This window comes from Medicago sativa, chromosome 1 (assembly GCF_051527215.1).
Source record: "Medicago sativa cultivar Bolivia chromosome 1, Bolivia_mono, whole genome shotgun sequence".
Lineage (NCBI taxonomy): Eukaryota > Viridiplantae > Streptophyta > Magnoliopsida > Fabales > Fabaceae > Medicago > Medicago sativa.
In genome coordinates, this window is record NC_140749.1 from 74848718 (window position 1) to 74871995 (window position 23278).

A 23278-nucleotide genomic window follows, 5' to 3' on the forward strand; every position below is an offset into this window, starting at 1 on the left:
TTATTTGAAATTTGAAAGGATTTTTCCTGCGATACTCTGTTCATTATTTGGTTAGATGCAGTTCAATCTAAATGCTATCCACTGAACTGATATGTGGTTGATTTGGACATTGTTTTAGGGGTTGAAACCATAATGATTCCTGTATAAGAAATTATCATGTTCTTCGTAGTGCATTTGTGGCTTCATTCAAATATGAGAACATGAATGTGTCCACAAAATATATATACAAATTTCCTATTGTTCTTTGGCAGCTAGCTGTTTCTTTAGGTCAAGCACCTCTAATCCTTGCGAAGCCAACATGTCTTTCAGCTTCTCCGAAGCTTCTCTATACTTTATTTTGGACGAAGCTGATTGATCAATTGCTTCCTTATATCGACAACGAAAAGCATCAAGCTTCGCTTGTGTTCCACGTAGTCTCATTCTAAGCTTAGCTGTTTCATTGATGTTTGTAACTTTATCCTGTTCATAAAATTAGAAGGTAAAAAGATTTTACTGATGACCAATTGAATGTTCAAGAATGAAACTGGTATGTAGCTTAAGGTGAGGAATATTTTTGAGTTCATACAAACACATGCATGGCCCAATAACCGACTATGATTGACTTACCGCGTGAATTTTGACTTCAATGCAGGAAATTTTATGACTCAATTCCTCAATATGGTTCTTTGCCCCTGACAGCTGTAAAACATTGATGTGATTAAAAAGAAATTATAAGGTAAGTTATCAAAGACAATCCTTAGTCTACCTCATCTTGGCAATGTTTTAGCAGGAGTTCCACTTCCACAACATGTTTCTGTTGATCTTTCATTTGGATCATCAATTTGTCCCTTTCCTCTGCGACAATGGAAAGCTTGCTCTTGAGGTTCTGCAGAGTCACCTGAGATGATTAGTAAAACTAATATTGTGCTGATTCTCACAAACATCTTTTATCCCTTAGTTCCAAGTTATATATAATAATGGACAATTTTCTTAGGCAGTTGTACACAGGTAAAGGCATTGAAGGTGAAACCTTAAACTCAATAAAAAATTCTGACATAGTATCTAATTCTCTTAGAATTGATAGATTATCTCCTTTATTAAGAGCTTGCACCTCTCTCTGAATTCCATCTTCATTCTCAGGACAGCCAATACAGTGACAACTATGTCATGCACTAAATCATAAGCCTATAAAATCATTAACTATCAATCAATATTCCTTACTTCTAGGGATTGTCTGTTCGCATCATTGTTCGTTTCCATGTGATCAAAATCTAAAACGTTTTCCCTGTAGCCAGAAAATATGACAATACCGAAATAAGCATAGATTATCAGAAAATAATAAATCACCTGGAAACAGTATACAAATGAATAAAAATCACTTCATGCAAAGCCTTGCAATACATAAAGTTGGGCCAATTTAAACAATTTTGACTAAGTTCAACATAGTGACAGTTGCAGGTGTAATATATATGTTTAACAAACCTGGATTTTTCCTTGCCAAGCATATTTTCATATGAAATAGTCAATCTTTCGCGGAAGATCTTGCATTCTTCTCTACAGGATTCCAATTCTCTCCTTACCTAACATTTGTAGACAAATTTTATAAAATTAAGTAAATGATGCAATCAAACTTGAAGACATCGTGGAAAAACGAAGCTGGAGTTTATCAATCGTTTTTTTCTTAACTACACTACTATCTATAGAATTGCTCAACTGCTTGTATCACAGTTGACTATCCCATTTAAATAAATTTTGGGCTTGAAAATGGGATGATACATGAAATTATTTGCTATAGGATTATATCTTAACAAAACTATACCAAAAGTAGCTGTAAAAATTAAGAATCTTTAGATATTCATTTAATTGTACAACTTCCTAGATCGATTGTTATTACTCCTACAATATACAACTTCCTAGGCTAGTACTTACTTATTAAGCATTGAATGCTTTTATTGTAAAACCATTATAACTACAGGGTGTGTGATCTCATTATAGACACACAGAATTTACAGAGCTTTGCATATTTTTACAGTAGCACTTGCCTGATGCACTATGGGACAGAAAATAACACAAGTTCCATTTATATTTGATGCATTTTAAAAATTGAACATAACAAGATGGAACCAAGAAGAATAAAGGCTAAAACATGCTTCCAATCCTTTATCTTTTTACTCAATTAATTTTGGACTTTTGTCTTTGCAGTGCTATGCAAATTCAACTATTTAGCCATCTATTTTAAATGCAGGAACAATACTAATTCATTGTGCCTTCCACCAAATTCTACCAAAGCAATTAGTAATTTTAGAGTTATTGTTTGGTTATAATGTAGAACTTTTAAAAGGGGTGAAATTGAAACACTTAAACTAGGGCATTCGTGAGAAAATTAATGCTCAGCAGTCAAGCCATATTGTATTGTGCATCAGAAGCAAAAGAAACATGTCCCTAATAAAATTAAAATTTAAGCTTACATGCAACTATTCATGTTATAATTCTAAAACAATTAAAAAAGGAAGAAAGGATTAACACATTCCAATAAAAGAAGGAGACATAGTAAACTTAAAAAATAATGGAGCTTCAAGGAATCAATAAAAAAACAAAAGAAATTAATCAAGGTTTCATAGGGACCAGTTTAGAGTTAGATTAGCTTCTTCCTTATAAGAGGTTCTCAAGTGAGATAATTATTAGATTCTTAAGTTGCAAAAAATTAATTATTGGTTTATACATGCCTATGGAGAATGAAATACAATTTCTGAAAAAGTTGAGGTACAAAAGCTAATTGCAATGTATATGAAAAGCTGTTATTCAGAAGACTCATAATCATTGCAAAATCATTTCAAGTTTTCCGTTACAATTATTTGCTACAGAAATCATCCATACTAACTCTAAAATAGTAAAGCCGTGATTCTTACTTCTGCTAATTCTGTTGATAATGATGTATGTTGCTCATTGTTTGATCTAGCTTGTTCTTCTATGGCCAGAAGTGCATCTTTCTCCTTGGCAGACCAAATTGCCCTTTCCTCCTCTATTTCCAATAGGGCATCTGTGAGTTGCTGCAAGACCAAGGATACACAGTGAAACAAATTTAAACTAATAAATAGAAATCGCTTGAAAAAGGAAGAAACACAATCAAAAGAAAGAATAGTTGCAATTGCACTACCATTGCCAACTCCTCCTTTTCTTCCGCCAATACTTTGATAGAGCTTTTAAATTTTTCCTGGTTGAGATCAGATTCTTCCAATCTTTGTTTCTGGATGCACAAGAATAAGATGTCAGCTTTGATGGTTGGAATGAGAAAACATATCAGTCATTAAACTCTAATTGTTAAAAAGGGAAATGCTAACAAGTGCCCTTAGGGTACTTGTTAAGAAGCGCAAAAAAGAAATTTTATCTTGGATTTGTGTATTCAACACACTGGAACTTTAAAAATCAACTTTTTGCACATTAAACTTATAAATTCTTTCCTTTTTTGTATCCTTAACAAGTGCCCTTTTGTTAGCACGACCCTTGTTAAAATAGTTAGCTGATTGTGTCAGTTTCTAATCTACAAATGTAATCTGAGTGTTAAAGTAGTTAGCACTATGTAATAGAGAAGTTAACTCTGTTAGAACTGACAAGTGACAACTGCCAGTTGGAAGTACTCAGTAGAGTCTCTTACACAAGGAGTTGTGACACCAAGTTGGAAAGATTTTTATTTTTTTTTTGTTAAATATAAGCCCGAGTGCAAATTACTAGGTGCATTTATAAAAAAGCATGGATTAGTACTTGATAATTTTCCGTTCAATCAGAATCATCAATATGTAGACTAATGCTCATAAAACTATCATAGGATAAAGCTATATTACAGCTGTACTACAGTCAATATACATGTTCTAATAAAGTTACCAATCTGCAAACAACAACAACAACTCTCAACTTGAATGACATCATTGTCACACGCGGCTCATCTCACTCAATTAAGCAGCTAAATATAAAGCTCAACCTGTGTTTGTAATCAAACAGCTTGGCAACCTGGATTTTCCTAAGGCTTTGTTTGGGAGTTTGGAGGGGAGGGGAGGGGAGGGCTTTGGGGGGTTGGAAATATATAGAAAAATGGACAAAAAATTCACATTTTTTGAAAGAACTGTTTTTTAGAGAATGATAAACTAATACTTATGATTAATATACTTTTAATTTTAAGAATATAATAACAACATAGATTGAATTTGAAAAATTCATATAAACCCTCCATAACCCCCCAAAACCCTCCCCCAATATAATTTTTGAGTTCCTCCAAATGAGGGGGATTTTTTATTATGAGTAAAAAATTAACCTCCAAAGCCCTCTCCTCCCAATGTCTTCTATTTCTTCCACTTGCTCCTTCCTTTTTTCCAAAACCCTCCCCTCCCCTCCCCTCCAAACTCCCAAACAAAGCCTAAGAGTAAAAGCAAAACATCATCCCAATGATTCTCTGTTGTTATCTCAAGCAAATATATTAAGGATTCATTGGCCAAAGCAAAGGTATCTATCTCTACTCCCAAGGTTGGTGGCTGCAAACAAAAATTTAGTGTGTATTATGGATCCGTTACGTAGTTGAAAAATGGTTGTTGGTTCATTGTATTATGCTACTATAACTAGGCCTACCCCTAAAACCAGGTTCAAAATCAATAAAGTAATCCCAGAAGGTCGATCTCTGGCTCCTGAATATGCCAAAGATTACAACCTTACCTATCAGTGGTCCAAGAAACGCCAGTTGGAATGCTCAATACAAAAGCAAACTAGAGGAGTGCAGTAACTGGTAAATACAACAGCTGAACAGTTGTGAGTTCACACACTGCTCATAGAGTTGTTAGTGCCAATTACCATTCCATTCTTTAGTAATAACCTGGGCACAATGTGACTCACAGAAATATAATCCACTCTGATTTATTCAAGGACCAAGTACATGGAACCAGATTTCAATAAGAAGTGCAGCACAAAAAGAGCTGGAATGTGTGTCATATATCCCTGACCATGGTACTATTTCATACAAATTATGTGAAGTACGTGACGAACTCAGATGTTTGATCAATTCTAATTAATCCACCCTGAGTTTGAAGGGAAGATGAGTACTTCGCTGTGTCTTGGTTTCTAATCAGTATGTGCAACTCATTGTGTTAGAGTATTTAGCACTCTTGTCAAGTGGTTTGTTTTCTGTTGAACCGACAAAAGTGGATTGATTAGTCATAAACAGTTAGAAAAAATACCGCATGTAAGATCTCAAAAGATATCAATAGTCAATTTCACTCGATGCATTTAAATTTAGAATCTTTCCCTATCTAAATTTTCTTTCATTGGCTATCATTTTCTCCTTGCTCTTTAGCATCAATCAATCATTTAACATCTGAGTTGAAACCTAAAAGGAGAAACCTAAGAAAAACTGTACGGAGCAACTTACAAGAGCTGAAATCTCCTCCTTCAAATCATATATTTCAGAGGTTGATGTACTAAGTTTTTCAGTCAAATCTTCCAGTTCTGAATTCAAAGCTTCATTAATAGATATCACCTCTTCTTTTTCTCTCAGCGCAGCTGTTATCTCTTCTTCCAACGAAGTGATTCTTGTTTCTGATTCAAATGCAAAAACTTCCAGCTTTTTGTACTCTTCCTGGTAGGCAATACATGCATATTAGAAAAATCAGTTATCCTACTCGAAAATTTTATAAAAAAAAACATAAAGACAAATGATCATGTATGAAAAATAGTACAAGACTGTATTAGCCAATTTTACCATTTTTCATATAATTCATGATATATAATCACACATTATAGGTTTAAATAGAAAAACCCTTTCTATCATTCGTTGTTGGTGCTGTCAATAACTGCACATAACCTATTGTTGTCATTATTACAAATTTTAAAAGCATATACATTGCAAAATAGAAAATATGCAGAGGGAAGGGATGAGTTTTGTTGCAAAGAGAAGAGTGGGCTATGTTTTTCTCATGCACAAGCGAGAACAGTGGGGCTGCTATAGTTTATTTTCTCCAATCAGAGTTGTGGTCTTTTGCCGACCCCACTTAGTGGGATAAGGCTTGGTTGTTTTTGTAGAGTTGTGGTCTTTTCTAGGGATACAAAGAGACCAAAATGTCCAAAAAAAGAAAGGAGCAATAAAACAAAAAGTAATTTGGGTTTTCATTCCGCTTCAATGCTGCGTTGCGACAGCTACATTTTACCGCGTTTTTGGGGTTTACAGCCGCAACCTTAAAAGGCAATGATGCAACTGTGGCCGCTAAAACCACAATTAACTGCATAGGCTGTTGTTAACAAAACATCAGATCATACGTTCTTTTTTCTTGCTACAATCAGTTGTCTACAAAAGGAGTTAAAGGCCCTTCTTAAATAATAAATAGTAACCACAGTTTCTGCAAACATATATCTACCCAAGAAAATGCAGGGCCCTTTGGTTTTTGAGGATCAAACATCTTTGAACTCTTTTCAACAGTTGAATCACGTCTTCTACCAGCAAGTGAATCACGTTTATTGATATCGCGTTCAAGAAGAGAGTTCTGACCATGCAACCGTTTGATCTCTCGTTCAGCACAGGCTTTCTCACCCTACAAAACATATTGAGGAATAAAATTATACAACTTTGACAAGTAATAGGTTACAATGAAAGCAAAAAACCCTTGAGTATAACAAAAACAACCTCAAGTTTTGTTTTCTCTTGCATAGCATTCTTAAGCTTGAATTCAGTTTCTTTCAACCTGGTTTTTGTCTTCTCAAGATCTCTTCTTAAAGTTTCTTTTTCCTTGGCCACTGAAGATGATGTTAAACATGATATATCTTGTTCAAGAGTTTGGATATAAGAAATCAGCTCTCCATTTTCCAATTCTTGTTGTCCCAATCGTTCCTGTATTAATAATAAAAAGTTAGTACGTACCATTTGCTGCATTACACAATCAGACAAAATAAGAGATAGTACAAATACAATATTATCAAATAAAGGCCCACCAACAAAGAATTATGAGAGCTCTGAGCATCTAGTTCTGACTCCTGATGAAGCTTTTGAATATTAGCTAACTGGCTGTCCAGAAGAATCTGCAACAAAAATATTAGACCTACCAGAGAACCCAGAAACAACTAGAAATATATCATAATAGAAAGGCAATTTTACCTTCTCATTCTCAAAATCAGATATTGTTTGTCTTAAGCAAGAATTCAACTTCTGATAATTACTAAAGATTAATTTTTGTTCTACAGAATCCTGAGATATTGAGGTTTTGAAATCCTGCATCAAATCATAAAATGAAACCAAAATTGAAAAGAGTCTACACATATTTATTTGAATACAATAATTAGTTGGAAAACAAAAAATAGCGGCTCAAGACGTTATTTAAAATAAACACTCAGCAATTTCATTTTTATTACATTTATCCAATATACAGCCTGAACATTACTTACAAGGAATATATTACAGAGAGTAGAGAAACTTTTAGTTGCATCATCAACCATCAAAATAGCACTTTGAACAGCTTCTTTTGAGTTTTGTACTTCGGACATTATGTCTTCAATCCCCATGGAAACTCTTGTTATAAAGTCAACATTCCCATCCTACATGAAACTTTAAGACTCAGTTTTATAGGATAGGTTATAGTATGTATAATAACCATATAAAACTGTTAACTTATATAATCATGAAGACATTATAATCAAGCAAGAATCTAAAAGTTCATACAAAGCGTCAAATGCATACATCAATGTTTCCCGCAGTTTTACTGGAAATAAGTTGTTCACTCGCCACCCGAGCTGCCTCCCGTGCTTTTATAAGCTCTTCATTGAGCTAAGCACATGAAACAAAACTCAGGAATTAAAAATTGTGAATAAGGAAAAAATGAAACAATTTTATACATCACCAAGTAGCTCCATATTTGTGTCTGCAAAATACAGTTTAGATAAATTGTGGATGCCATATTTAGATAAACAATGAATACTTTCCAATAATTAAATAGAGGTCCATGCTAACAAGTGCCCTTAGAGCATCAAAAAGAAGAAATTTATATTGAAAAGAGAATTTTTTTTATACTTTTAAAGAGTTGACTACACAACCCGAGTTGTTACTCGAGTTGTTAAATGGAGCTCATGGAATAACCACTCCTTACTACCATATTTTGTCACAAAATAAACTTAATATGGATTAAAAAAATTCAATAGACCTTACAAAAAGGCAAGTGACTTTTACTAATTTATCCTTTTTTCCTTTATTTTACTTTTCATACTTTTGCATGTGTAATTTAGTTATTTGGATTTCTATAAGAGGAAAACAAAGGCATATGAACATTCTTTTGGATAGCAAGGACCAGCTACCCTACCTAGTGGGAAAGTTAGAGGCAGCACAATCAACTGAGGTTGATTTATCTGTTGAATTTACCTTGATATCTTAAGGGGGGAAAAAGTTTATCCCTATGCTTGACCGAAGTTCAGGGGGTAAAACAGACAACTTGTGATTCTGGAAATCTAGATGGCCTCAAAAAGAATCTCTTTTCATATTATGTCCAATGCAATTGAATTAATAAAATATCACTTCCTCAAACAATTCAACTAAAGCACACTTACTGATAGTCAATGTGTAACCAATAATCTAATATCAATATTTTTCAATCAGATTAAAAGGCACGGTAGAAAAACATTATTAACTAAAACAAAGACTACCTCTTCAAATTTCTCCCTGGCACTTATGTTCTGCTCGGTTGCCAAATCAAAAACAGTATCCAGGTTCTGTTGGCTTGATGACTTTTCCATTTCCAAAATGTTAATCTTCAAAATACAAGGACAAAAAGGAAATAAATATAAGCAAGCAAGACACATCTAGAAATCACAAAATAAACAAAATGCATTTTGTTAGAATATATGAAAAATATTTCAGGTTTAAATGTAACATCAACTTTCATGGACGCCTACTGAAATGTTTTGGGCTCAAGCTGGCCTAAATGCCAAAGAAAAGAGAAGAAAACAAAAGTAATTTGCCCAAGATTAATTGTACAGAAATTTTATAATGAAAAGATTCCAGAATTCAGAAAGAAGAATTTAAGTCATGACAGTTCTAAAATGTTGCAAGAATATTTAGGTATAATTGTTTCCTATGATGGTCTACCCACTAAGGTTTAATCACATTAGTTTAAGTTGTTTATACAATTACCAGGATTGAAACAAATACAATCCTTTTTATTATAATCAATGAAACATAAGAAATTTGTTTTTGGTCTTCGTTGTTTTGGTTTTAGTCGCTATAATATTTGTCCATACTAGTATTAATCCCAATATAGTTCTTCCAAGGAGTAAGATCAAAACAGTACACATATTATAGGGATTAGTTCCAACACAGACAAATATTATAGGGATTAAAAACAAAACAATGAGGAGGAAGAAAGCATCCTCCTATGTTTTAGAGATTTAACCGGCAATTTTTTTAATGGACAGCTAAATTTGTATATATTACAAAGACCAAAAAGTTATTTAAGTATCCTTCAAAAAAAAAAAGTTATTTAAGTAAATAACAAAACATTAGGATTCTAGTAGTTATCATGACTATTTCCATATTTGATTAGTATTTTGAAGTATTGTATTAGTATAAATAAGAGTCGGTGATAAGTGTAGAAAATATTTGATTCCTGTTTATGGGTAATAATTCCAATATTAGACAAGTATTATAGTGATTAAAAGCAAAACAATGAGGATGAAAAAAATATATCTTTTTCCATGTTTGAGAGATTTTAACCGGCAATATTTTAATAAGACACTAGGCTAAAATTTGTATATATTATTACTAGGGCCAAAAAAATGTTTAGGAAAATAATAAAACATAACAACTCTACTAAGTAAATTCCTTTTTACTTGTCGCTTTTGTAAAAAAAAATTGTTCCTAATTTTCAAATTTCAATGCAACATTAAGTGTTTATTTGTCAATAATACCGTTAAGTATTTATTGGCAAAAGAGAGAAATATATGGAATGAGATAATAAGTAGTTACAGGTGTTATAGGCAAAAGACAAATAATTCTATAAAATTTTAAAAGTAACAAAATTTATTAGTTTTTTTTAGTATGGGTGTATAAATTTAAAACGACAAGTTAAAAGGAACAGATGGAGTAATAGTATCATCATTATTTCCATATTTGATCAGTATTTGAAGTATTATTGTATTAGTTGAAGAGTCAATGCTCAGTGTAGAAAATATTTGCTTCATGTTTACAGGCTGTTTGCTTCTTGTTCAGGGTCTGTTTTGTTGTGAGAAGAGGTGAAAACACTGCAATAAAGGCTACAAAGGGTCAAAATGAAGGTGGCTAAGCTTTATCGCAGCGACAAGGCTACGGTTTATGCAGAAGCGAGCCTCAAAACACAGAGCTCATGATATCATGTAGATAATATTTCTGATATATTTTAAAGTTGCCATACGATAAAATCACAAAATCGTTTAAATATGTTATTTTAAATCTAATGGTCTGAATACAAGAATTACAGATAAAAAATAATTACAAATATATGATGTTTGCAACAATTCAAATTCTTTCGTTCATTATCATCTTCCTTAAACATATTTTCATGCAGCACAAAGCAGGAAACAGTTATAAAAAAATGTAAAAATCAAATAAACTTTGGAACTAATATGTAACAGAAAGAATAGGTGTGAAAAGAAAAACCTGCTCTTGAAGTTTCTTGATAACAAGAATAGCCTCTGACTCTCTAAAATTCTCACATTCTGCTTGCAGTTGTAGATCTTTGTTATCTTCCTGCTATGTTTGCAAGATATTAGAATACAAACTACTGAGAATTTAAGAAAAGCAAATATTAATTATAGTCATATGATATAACAAACCATAGATAAGCGTTTCTTCCATGATGGATCCTTTCTCCTGTTTGTTACGTGCAATAAAGCACAGGGGTTTGGTAGATTGAAGTTGTCATTTGCATCACCTTTATTATCATCTTTCTTACAAGAATCATCCACATTGTCATCTTCATTTATAAGTTCATTGAAAGGAAGAAGTGGTCCCATTTCTAGCTTAGGTCGAATAGGTTCTGCAGTAGAAGCATATGTGTCGATGCTAGAGTACACCTGAAGTGCAGAAAACAAATGAGTTAAGATTACAACTATGACATACAAGAAGCAAGATAGCAATCACAGCCTAACGTCTTTAAATATTATGCAAGCAAGGATAACAGTGATGCTGTATATAAAATTAGTTTCTAACCTATGAGTATCAATTTCTAGTACCTTACATAAGAAAATTATTTATATCAACATAGGAAAGTCAATAAATGAAAAGTATTTCGTGAATTCTTTAGAGTTGCAAACAGCCAAGTAAATGCAACACAAGTTGAATGTCTCATAACCACATTGAAGTCATATTAATATTATCAATGAAGGTATCCTGAATTAGTATCTTCCAATGTCCTCTCGCTCACTTTTTCTTCAGTATCTTGAGTTGCAAATTGTTTTCTACAACTAGATACAAAAATCATATCAGATAATGCTGCTCTTCAGAATGTCCAGCCATAGCATCTACCAATTTGTGTAGTTTTCCTCAATAAAGGTTATTAAAAGCTTGTGTATTTTTTCTCAACAAAGGAGAAATGATATGATTACAATAATTACAGTAATTTGATAAGTATCACAAACAAACACCAAATCATAATAGATATAAGACCCATCAGAGCTAATAATGAACTATTAGAAAGAAATATGTTACATCTTTTAGATGTGTCTGCGAAAGATTTCCAGGACACCATGTATCCCGCCTCTTCTCCTGCAGAAAATGCATGAAAAAACTTCATCAACCAATGGTAATGAGGAAAGTAGGACGCAAGAAATACAAAAAGATCAGGCGAAAGCATGTTAGTTGTAGGGAGTTAGTACTGGCCAAAAGAAATATCAAACAAGTATGCTTATGTAGGCAGCAATTATATCAAGGAAACTGGAAAAATAAGCATGCAAGAGAAAATTAGGTGTTGGGGCAAGGTGCCAATCGGTGACGACTGCTTTAGAAGAAATCATTTGTTCTGATAGCATTCTCTTAAATTGTGATTACAAGTATTTGAGATTTACATGAAATGGCTGCATACATAGTCTAGTCATTATTTTGAGGATAAGCCACTGATGTGGATCGAATTAAGCTCTTGATACCATATTAGATTCCAAAGATCAAGGAGAAACTAAGAGATAGAAAAGAAAATTACAGTAGAAGATATGGGACAAAGTGAAAGAAAGTTATACTAGAAGATTTGTGAGAAAGTTATATCTTGTGTGAGTGTAAGTGTAACTCTAACTAAGGCTCATTCTACCTAAAATGACACGTGTCAATTTAGAGATCTAGCAAACACCCAAGTTGAGGTACATGCTGTATAAAGAGCCTAATACAAACCAAGCTACTCCAACAGCAATGAATATATTTTATTTGTAAATGAATTTCAATCCCAGACACAGTAAGGTTGGATTTGATGGCCAGGAAAAAAATAAAGAAAAAAAAGAGGATGCATCCCACTCAAAAAGTATACTTGATTTGCATATGCATTAGTAATACCTTTTTAATATATTTGTTGTTCTCGTCCCTATTTGAAAACAAAACCATTGAGCTCAAGTTTTCAATTCTCTTGGCTTGCTCATGTACTCTCTTTTCCCATTCCGCTTGAGTTTTCTTTTCCTCCTCTAATTCCAAAGCTATGCGTTCCCTTTCTAGTTCCGTCTGGTCAGAAAAGCATTGCAACGTAAAATAATGAATAAACTAGAATTTTGTAATGATTAACCAAGAAGGAAAATCCATGCACCTGTAGCAATGTATTTCGAAGGTTCAGGATCTCCGTTTCCAAATGCTCTGAACGAAAGCCCTAAAGAAAAGGTCAGATATAATTTTATCAATATTTAAGTAAACAAAATTGTGTTTATTTTCAATCAAACAAAAAAAAGAAACAGAAAACTAGATCAACCGTCAATTTTGCACGAAGCTCTTCAATTTCCTTCTTTTGGCGTTTTAATAAAGCAGCATCTGTCATAATCTGCAGCATAAACAAAGAGGAAAAACTTAAACATACACTTCAGTGCAAAGCTGAATCAGATCATACATCATATGACAAAAAGCGTAATCAGACAACAATTTGGATAGTAAGAACATCTTTTCATCTATAATTGAACCTGCCTGCAGAAATAATGCAATGAAAATACACTCTTTAAAGAGAATGGAAGAGAGAGAGAGAGAGAGAGAGAGAGAGAGAGAGAGAGAGAGAGAGAGCGAGCACAGACAATAGGACACACAACAAACAGAAAAGTACAACAAAATGTCATGTAATACCAAAATTAAAAGAACATGATCAAAATAAAAGAGCTCTTTAAATGAGGGAAATGGTTTAGGACAAACCTCGTTGACTTTAGCGCAATTTGTGACACGCAAAGCACGGCTTGCGAATTGGAGACTACTTTTAGTTTCATCTGTATGTATCTGCCACATGAAATAACTAGATGAACAAAATATTACAGAAATATTGAGATTCCTTCATAAAAATGACAAATATAATGGATCGGTTGTGCATTAGAAAAGTTTGATATGTATGCCCGTTGATAGCTAGGAAGCCTCAAAGTTAGAAATATATCCATTGATATTTGATATACAAAACAACTGGCAATGTCGTATCAGCCTGCCAGTGAAGCCACCTGCTTTTTTCAACTAAAATGTAGAGCAGAATAACATCGCAGCTGAAAATGGTTTGAACTAGCACTATATTCAATTAAAGGATAAAGACTAAATATTTTTGAATATAACAAACTCCTTACAGACACCTTAAAAATGGCTAGTTGTCGGAGCGAAGGAAATTTGGGACTAAATCCAATCCATGTAACCTCTGGAGGACGCACATAATTTTACACATGGCAGTTTTTGCAATTATATAAAAGCTCGTAGTAGAGAAACATCCACTAGTGCATTATAGTATATTAAGAAATTTGGAAAAGAAATAGTTTACAATGGATAGAAAAAGATTAACTTGTAGATATCTGATAAAGTAGTCTGAATGAAGCATAAGAAACAATGCAGGGATATCTTACCTGAGCAAGTGTGATATTACAGATTATAGCCGTGTTAGCATTCCCCCCTAATGCTGGTTGCAAAATTCGCGTAAGCTTGCTATCTCGATATGGAACATGACCCCTGCGTCAAATATCATATTTAATATTTTTCTCATTGAAACGCCAAAAACTAAAATATAACCATTTAAACTTACCCTTGGCTTTCAACGCCTTCACTCAATTTTTTAATCACGGTTCCCAAAGTCATTAAGCTTTTGTTTATGTGAGAACCCTCTTTGAGTCGTACACCTTCGGCTCCAGTTTTTGCAGCACGCTCTGAACCAGCAAGATCCACTAAATTCTATAAAAAAAAAAAAAAAAAGGACAAAGATTAAAAATATGAAAGTTTACACAAATTATTCATTTTTCAACAAAAGGGGAGAAAATACACATGTGATGTAGGTGAATGGCTAAATTCCCACGCGCAATAAGTAAAGATCTTTTCAATAAGATATAAATTTCTAGTTGAAATAGTGACATACCAACACTGATACACGAACAGCATCACAAGAGCTATCAGTGGTTTCATCTTCATTTCGATCTCTGCTTTCAATTATCTATTGAACACACAAGATATTAATGAGTGGAGGGGCAAGCATTAGCAATTTTGTTAAATACAAAGGTAAAATCTGAAAGAATATTAATTACCATGCGAAAAATAGTATGGGATCGACTGCTGTACAAATTCATATTTGTCTCTCCAATGTGTCTATGAGCTGATACAAATTCGAACCAAATAGTGAATTGAATGCAAAGTAACAGATATGCATGCGAGTATTCAAATGATACTACGGAAATTTAAGCAACACAAAAACTGATAAAGGAGATAGAAGTAACACTCAAGAAAAATGCAAAAATTAAAATTACATTCTCCAAACTCCATGAGATCAAGGACTTGCTCAGGAGAGGTAACAATTTCTTCTCGCAGCCCCGCAACATATATTCCCCGCTGTGATTTCAAAGAAAAATTATATAAAATATCAATGAGTACAAATATATCACCAAAACTGAGAAAATTTCACCCGAAAAAATAAAATAAAATTAAAATAACCTCTATGTTTTCATGAATCTGCAGTTTTCTATGTTCAGGAGCCAATAAATCGTTTATCTCTTCATTGTAAATCTCCATGTATGACATTCGTAGAAGAAACTCTCGATCAACATCCTAAAATAAAAAACACCATGCATGAGAGTCAATATTGAAAAGAGAAACTACAAATTTGGAAAAAAAAAAGTTAACAATACCATGATGATATCATAATGTAACAGCATAGATGGTGAAATTTTGAAATCATCTTAAGATGCCCAAAGGATAAAATTTCATTAAGAAAACGGTTATCACAGCCAGTAGTTCTCCTAAGTCACAACTAGTAGTTACAAGTCCAGGTACATTCCCATCAACTCGATTAGCTTTGATTAAAAGGAAGCATCCAAAAGACCATACTTATTGTAATAATTAAACAACAACCTTGTAAAAATATAAATCAGTTATTAATATCAAATTTATCAATAATTTTGGCACAGTTCAAGCTTCAGCCTCCCAAACAATGATATGAAATACAAAGAATTTAATTGACACTTAAACGGGTGGTTAGAAATGTGTTTTTATGAAAAATAATCCATTAGTGCTGAACTAAAATAACATTAATATTAATAATTTAATATCATCTTTTAACTACCTATCCAGCTACACAATAGTTGGAAAGGAAAATGTCTATACAATACCTTCTTCATCTTTTGTACCCTAGTTAATCATGAGTGAATTATTAGTTAATGCGTATCAATTGGTTATCAAACAAGTAATCGGTTATTGAAAAGCTAAGACAAACTACTAATTCAAGAACAAATGTATACATGTTGCTAACCAATAATTTATTCATCTCCGACCAGCGTAGATAAATGTGGAATTTCAGATATCGGAATAACCGAACTGCTCTAGGAAGAAACAGCCTATAAATTGGCCTGTCAAAGATAACAAAGTCGCCATAATTGCCCTTCAAGGATTTGCATGACTAAATTAATCCCTTAACATTCTAAAATTCCACACCCATCCTAATAAAGAACTAGAGCAATGAACCAAAATGACAAATTTGGTAAATATTTGTATCTCTGCACTGCACCTAATTTGCTAACAGAAGAATCATTTAAAGACCATATTAACTTAGTGTTGGATATAAAGTCATTCACATGTTTTATCCAATAGCTCAAGCTCTCGAAAAAGTTAGTTCATAACATAATTTCAAAGTCTAATGTAACCATGCTGTATTTCCTTTGTTCTTCACTTATTCAAAAAAGGAGTTGAATTGCAGCACAAAGTAAGATAAGTATGCACATTGTCAACACTTCAATTTCATTCCTAAGCACTCTAATGCGAAGAGAAATGTTTGATATAAAACCATTCTTAAGCTTTCACCCAATAATAGTATATAGCCCTGTTTGGTAAACAACTTAATTTGCAGCTAATAGCATAAGCACTTATCATGATAAGTACTCATGTATAAGCTATTCCTATAACAAAAGATAAAATAAAGTTAATTGTTTTCGTAGAAGCTATATGTTGTTTGCATAAGCTATCATGGACAGCTTATGTATAAGCTTATGAACACTTCATAAGCTATTTTCATAACATAGGTTCTTCCAAATAGTCTCAGTGCTCATGCCAATAATGTAATCCAAACAGGCCCTAATTAGTGCATGAAAACAGGTTCCCTCATTCCAAGAAAACACGAAAAAATTGAACATAGAGAACACAGATTGGTAATTACTTGTTCAAAAATTTGAAATAAATCATGTACAGCAGTTTAAACAAGTATAAGCTGTCACCTGACAGTATTAGGGCCTGCTAAGATTGGCTTATTTGAGTTTCTCTACTGATATAAGTTTGGTGACACTGTTCAATAGAACTTATGAAAACAACTAATGGCATGTTCATAAGCAGTTTTCAGCTTATTTTGATAAGTTCTTCAAGATAGCTTATGAAAACAACTTATAGCTTATTCGAACACAGTTTAACTTTATTTCATCTTTTGCTATAGAAATAGCTTATACATAGGCATTCAAGCTATAAGCTGCAAATAAGTTGTTTATTGAAACAGGTATTAATTATTAGTTCACTCATTCCAGTAAAACACAAAAATCGAACAGTAGAGGACACAGAATTGTTACTTGTTCGAGAATTTGAAATAAATCATGTACAGCACGAGGAATAACTCCAGGCTCAGCTTTTGATCCGCGCATTGTATGAGTCTTACCACTATTAGTTTGTCCATATGCGAAAACAGTACCTTCAATTCAAAAACCCTAAGTTAATTAACAAAAGTAACAACGAAAAAACAAGAAAACAATTAAAACTAAAAATGCAAACCGTTGAATCCACGAACTGCAGCAGCAACTATATCTTTGGTTCGAGCTTCGTAGACTTGAGAGGTTTTACAATTCTCGTTGAATATTTGATCTGTAAAAGCATAATTTGAAATTAAAAAGGAAATGGAGATGAAAATGAAGAGGAAATGGATTTGAAGAGTACCGAATTCGAATTTGGAGGAGTGATTTGGAATGAATATGGAGTTGTCAGAGATTCTCCATACGGTGGTTTTGGCATCTTCCGGTGAGAGAGGTCTTGCACGGACGGTGACGTGAATTCTCTCCATGGTGGTTTGGAAAGCGAAATGTGAGAGAATGAAGAAAGAAATGGTTACTGTGTGTTTGAGATTTTGATTTTGATTTTGCTCAAATTTGTTTTTTCCCGCGCCGTGTGACGAATTTGGTTACTGTTTGTTTGTTCTTTCCTCTCCTTTCGGTGGTGCTTAATTACTCATTTTTGTGTTTATTGGGTTCACCATTTGATTTGATTGTTGTGACAAATTGATTTTTTATTACCAAAATTACACAACAAATTGATTTTTCTATTTTTATTATCAAAATTATACTTTTGTCTTTTATTTAATTTCATATAACGATTTTATTATTTATCTTTTTTTCATTTGTTTTTTTATCTGCTTGCATATGAATTTGCAATTCTTAAACATGTGTGAATTAATTAAACAACAAAATTCATTGGTGATTGGTGAGTTATTGAAGAGTTTAAGTTAACAAATGGTAATGGACCGGTCTAGAGTAGTAGAAGAGTCTAGTAAAATTAAAATAAGTGTGGTTCGGTTCGGTTCGGTCCGGTTCTTAAGTTATAAACCGAAAACCGAACCGAATCAGTCGGTTTTTAATCTATATGGCCCAAACACATCCGAAAAAATCGGTTTTTTGCGGTTTTCGGTTTTTTTGGATCGGTTGGCGGTTTTTTTTTTTGGATCGGTTCGGTTCTGAACACCCCTAGTTGTACAGCAAACCAATGGCACTAATGGAGGAACACAACCTGCTGCCTATCAGTTTCCTGCTGAAAGTTCTTCAAACTTGTCCAATTTGGGTGGCCGACTCAGTGCTGTTCATCATGAGATAAATGCTATTAAACAAGGAATTATGGTGGTTCAAAATTCTGCCTTGTCTAAAAGTGGTAAGGCTACTGCTGCTGTTCACCTTAACCATGCTTTCCTGTCCACTTCTGCTTGTATTTCTGTTGCTGGTTCACTCCCTCAAAGGCCTCTGGTGCTTGGTATACCTGTGGCACCTCTATCCATTACAGGTGCTGAACATGTTTCTGCCCCTACCGAGCCTGAAACAGAGGATATCAGGTCTGAACTGAAAAAAAGGAAGCGTATGCTAAGTGAATGTCTCCAAAGTGGCGCGCCTCAGGAAGAAACTGAATTTTCTTTTGCAGCTGATGGGATTAATGGGGATTTTTCCTTAGGTGAAAATGTTAGGGGGGAGAATGATACTGTAATGAATGTTTGTGAAAATCCTTTGTATGAAAACCATGATGTATCGGCAGGCTCTGATGATCAGGCCTGCCGGGAGAAATGAGTCTGATAGGATGGAATTGCAGGGGTATAGGTAGCCTGAATGCAATTCCGGATTTAAAATACCTAGTTCGGCACTTCAATCCGGACCTCTTATTTCTAAGTGAGACGTTAGTCTCCCGTAATAAAATTGAAGATTTACGTTATTTGCTTGGCTTTGATTTTTGTTTTTCTGTTGATCGGAGTGGTAGAGGAGGCGGCCTTGCCTTATTTTGGCGCGCCTCTTTTAATTGTAATATTGTAAATTATTCTAATAATCATATCTCTGTTGATGTTACTGATGTTGTTCATGGTCCTTGGAGGCTCACCGGATACTACGGGTACCCTGAAGGGGGACGTAGGCGTCTTGCGTGGGATTTCCTTCGACAATTATCTACTCAATGTACAGGCCCTTGGTGCATTCTTGGTGACTTTAATGATTTAATGGATGCTAGTGAAAAAAGAGGGAGAAACATTCGTTCTAATTGGTTAATTAATGGCTTTAGGCAAGCGGTAATTGATTCTGGTTTGGTTGATGTTCCGGTGGAGGGCTACCCTTTCACTTGGTTCAAGAGTTTAGGTACACCTCGTGTTGTGGAAGAGCGGCTTGATAGAGCGCTTGCCAATAGTGACTGGTTTAATCTTTTTCCTTCAGCCACTTTAGAGAACCTTGTTGCTCCGTCCTCAGACCACTATCCTATTCTTTTGAATAGAAACCCGGTGCAACGTCCTCATCTTCATAAACGTAGTTTTCGGTACGAAAATGCGTGGTATTTGGAACCAGGTTTCAAAGATTTAGTAGCTACTGCTTGGCAGCAACATAATGTTTACTCAGTGATGCCTAAGTTAACTCATTGTGCAGCTGATATGGAGAGTTGGAGTAGAGAGCATTGCAATAAGCTAAAGATAGATATTGAAGAATGTCGGCGTCAAATTCAAAGCGTCCGTCTCAATAGTACCGGTTATAACCAAAATCAAGTGGTACGGTTGAGAAAGAAGATGAGCAGATTGTTGTCTCAAGAAGATGTTTATTGGCGGCAGCGTGCTAAAACTCATTGGTATCGAGACGGTGATCGGAACACAAAATTCTTTCATGCATCTGCTACTTCCAGGAAATAGGTCAACCGGATTTTATCTCTCGAGAACACCTCAGGCAACAAGATTTCTGACAGTAAAGGTATGTGTGATATTGCAAAAAATTATTTTTTGGAATTATTTCAAAAGAATAATAATCATGCGGTCCCTGTGGTGCAAGTGATTCGGCAGTTCGTGTTGGATGATGATAATGTCACACTCACTGCACCTTTCACCAAGGATGAATTTAGTGAGGCTATGTTCTCCATGCACCCGGATAAATGCTCTGGACCGGATGGTTATAGTCCGGGTTTTTATCAACAATTTTGGAACTTGTGTAGCGATGAAATTTTTAAAGAATGCTGCATTTGGCTTGATACAAGGTATTTCCCACTTGACCTGAACATGACGAACATTGCATTAATCCCAAAGGGTAATTCCCAGACTTCTATGAAGGATTGGCGCCCCATTGCTCTCTGCAACGTGCTATACAAGCTCATCTCAAAGGTACTTGCTAATAGGCTCAAAATTATTCTTCATAAGTGCATATCTGATAATCAGTCAGCTTTCGTTCCTAATAGATCCATTCTAGATAATGCGATGGTTGCTATTGAAGTTATCCATTTTATGAAGACAAAAACTAGAGGTCATGATAAGTTTGTTGCTCTGAAACTTGACATTAGCAAAGCTTATGATAGAATGGATTGGGATTATCTGAAGGCAGTTATGGAAAAGATGGGATTTAGCTATAAATGGATTCAGTGGATGGCAATGTGTGTTGAATCTGTTGATTATAGCGTTCTTGTGAATGGGGATCATGTTGGACCAATTATTCCAGGGCGAGGTCTACGACAAGGGGATCCTCTTTCCCCGTACCTGTTTATCATTTGTGCGGAAGGCCTTTCTTCCTTAATACGAAATGTCGAGGAAAATGGAACTATTTCAGGTACTAGTATCTGTCGCGGAGCTCCGCCTGTTTCTCATCTGCTGTTTGCTGATGACTGTTTTTTGTTCTTTAAAGCGGAAGAAAGTCAAGCACAAGTTATGAAAGATATTCTGAACACTTATGAGGCAGCGTCTGGTCAAGCAATTAGTTTGCCGAAGTCAGAAATTTTCTATAGTAGGAATGTGCCTGATGCCCTAAAGAATAGTATCACCAACATTTTGGCGGTCCGGGCTGTTTTCGGAACAGGAAAGTACTTAGGTATGCCATCCATGATAGGAAGGGATAGGACGGCTACCTTCGCTTTTATTAAAGATCGTGTGTGGCAAAGAATCAACTCTTGGAGCAGCAAGTGTCTTTCGAAGGCGGGGCGGGAGGTCATGATTAAGTCGGTACTCCAAGCTATTCCGTCTTATGTAATGAGTCTTTTCCAATTACCAGATACACTCATTACTTCTATCAAAAGGATGATGAACTCATTTTGGTGGGGACACGGTAGAACCACCCATAGAGGCATAAATTGGATGAGCTGGGAAAAGCTGTCCATGCACAAATCTCAAGGGGGAATGGGTTTCAAGGATCTCTCCGCTTTCAACCTTGCAATGTTAGGAAAGCAAGCATGGAAATTCCTTTCGGAACCTCAATCCCTTGTCTCTCGTATTTTTAAGGCTCGGTACTTCCCGAATAAGTCCTTTCTTGATGCTAACATTGGCCACAATTCGAGATATGTTTGGCGGAGCATTCTACGATCCCGTTTCATTGTCCATGGTGGAGCAAGATGGAGCATTGGCTCTGGCGCAACAATCCCTATTCTTGATGCACCATGGCTGGCTAATGGAGAGTCAATTGATGGTAACTTTGCTGGTGGTTTATATATTCGTGACTTTAATGTTCAAAGTTTATTATCTGAGCATAGTAAATGTTGGAACGCGCCTCTTGTTCAACAGATTTTTAGTAACGACATAGCTGAAACAATACTACGTACACCTCTGTATGAGCAAGTTATCCATGATCGTCTCATATGGAAAGCGGAAAGTAATGGCTGTTACTCGGTGCGGAGTGCATACCGATTATGTGTGGAAGAGTTAATTGATGTGTCTCATCTACGTCGTCCCGATAATTGGCAGAATATTTGGCGTTTAAAGGTTCCGCCAAAAGTCAAAAATCTGTTATGGCGTATGTGTCGTGGGTGTTTACCAACTAGAGTTCGTTTGCAAGATAAAGGGGTCTTGTAACACCCTCCTTTTTATTTAATTATTTTTATTAAGTTAGAGTCTATTTATGTGATTTATTTAAATATGTGAGGTGTTAGTATGTTATTAAGTGGCATTATTCTATTATTTATAAGAATATGAGAATTATTAGAGTAAGTAGATTTGGAGGTAGTTTTGAGATTAGATGTCTTTTTATGATTTAGTCGATTTATTTTGATGAATGGTATTTTGTTATGTTATATGTTGGTATTTACTAGCATAATATATTTGTTATTTGTTAGAGATATATTTGTTATTTGGTGTAGAAATATATTTGTTATTTGCTAGAGATATATTTGTTATTTGGTGTAGAAATATATTTGTTATTTGGTGTAGAAATATATTTGTTATTTGTTAGAGATATACTTGCTATTTGGTGTAGAAATATATTTGTTATTTGTGAGAGATATATTTAATTTAGAAATAAATAAGATTATGAGGAAAAGAGTAGTTTTGAGGTGTAAGAGAAATAAGTGTTATAAATAGAGAAGTTAGATTTTTAGAAAGAGTTTTACGTTAAACCGCTTTTTGGAAAAGAGGAGAACAAGAGAGAAGTCAAGAGAAGAGGAGAAGACCTTAGGAAAGAAGAACGCTGCTGCTGATTCAGGAATTAATCTAAGGTGAGGGTGAGACTATCTTGCATTAATATTAAGTTGTTAAATCATTAGATTGCATCTAACAAGTTGGGGAAAGTTTGTGAGAATTTGAGAATTAGGGTTTTGAGAGAGATTTGACGATTAGATGATGAAAACTTGTTGAATTGATGTAGAAATTGTATACAGTCCTTAGGTAACCCATATGATGATTATTGGATGTAGTTTTGAGGTTAGAACCATGGAATTGGATGAGATGTTGGTGAGTTTAAGAATTAGGGTTTAATAATTGTAATAGGTTGTTAATAGATTTGAGAACCCTTTGAATTTGCATACAGTAAGTTGATGAATAATTAATGTTCTAATGATAGGGTAATCATAGGGTAATGATTAGAGTCAAGTTTGGAGAGTATTGGATCGAATACGAAGTGGAAAAGATTTCCCCAAAGCGAAATCGCAGCTGAACTGCGATTTTGCTGT

General features: G+C 34.3%; 1 protein-coding gene across 3 annotated transcripts; it reads right to left on the reverse strand.

Moving 5' to 3' along the window:
* Positions 1–109: 109 nt before the first annotated feature.
* Positions 110–17890, reverse strand: LOC146957385 (P-loop containing nucleoside triphosphate hydrolases superfamily protein). Of its 3 annotated transcripts, none has more exons than XM_085736328.1 (31): positions 17573–17890; positions 17411–17500; positions 17212–17330; positions 15098–15211; positions 14914–14995; positions 14695–14762; positions 14529–14603; positions 14202–14347; positions 14026–14128; positions 13343–13423; positions 12915–12983; positions 12756–12815; positions 12512–12673; positions 11681–11737; positions 10807–11046; positions 10631–10720; positions 8644–8748; positions 7688–7774; positions 7396–7545; positions 7109–7222; positions 6946–7032; positions 6641–6844; positions 6375–6548; positions 5393–5599; positions 3137–3226; positions 2889–3029; positions 1462–1559; positions 1201–1264; positions 746–865; positions 607–678; positions 110–459 (listed from the first exon to the last, which is right to left on the reverse strand). In XM_085736328.1, exons 1-31 carry the CDS (start codon positions 17694–17696, stop codon positions 235–237), a joined length of 3618 nt encoding a protein of 1205 aa, XP_085592454.1. In that variant the 5' UTR covers positions 17697–17890; the 3' UTR covers positions 110–234. The 3 variants fall into 3 exon arrangements, with proteins under 3 accessions (XP_085592454.1, XP_085592450.1, XP_085592457.1); XM_085736324.1 differs by having other exon boundaries at positions 10631–10723; positions 17573–17861; XM_085736331.1 differs by lacking the exon at positions 7688–7774 and having other exon boundaries at positions 17573–17861.
* Positions 17891–23278: the final 5388 nt, after the last annotated feature.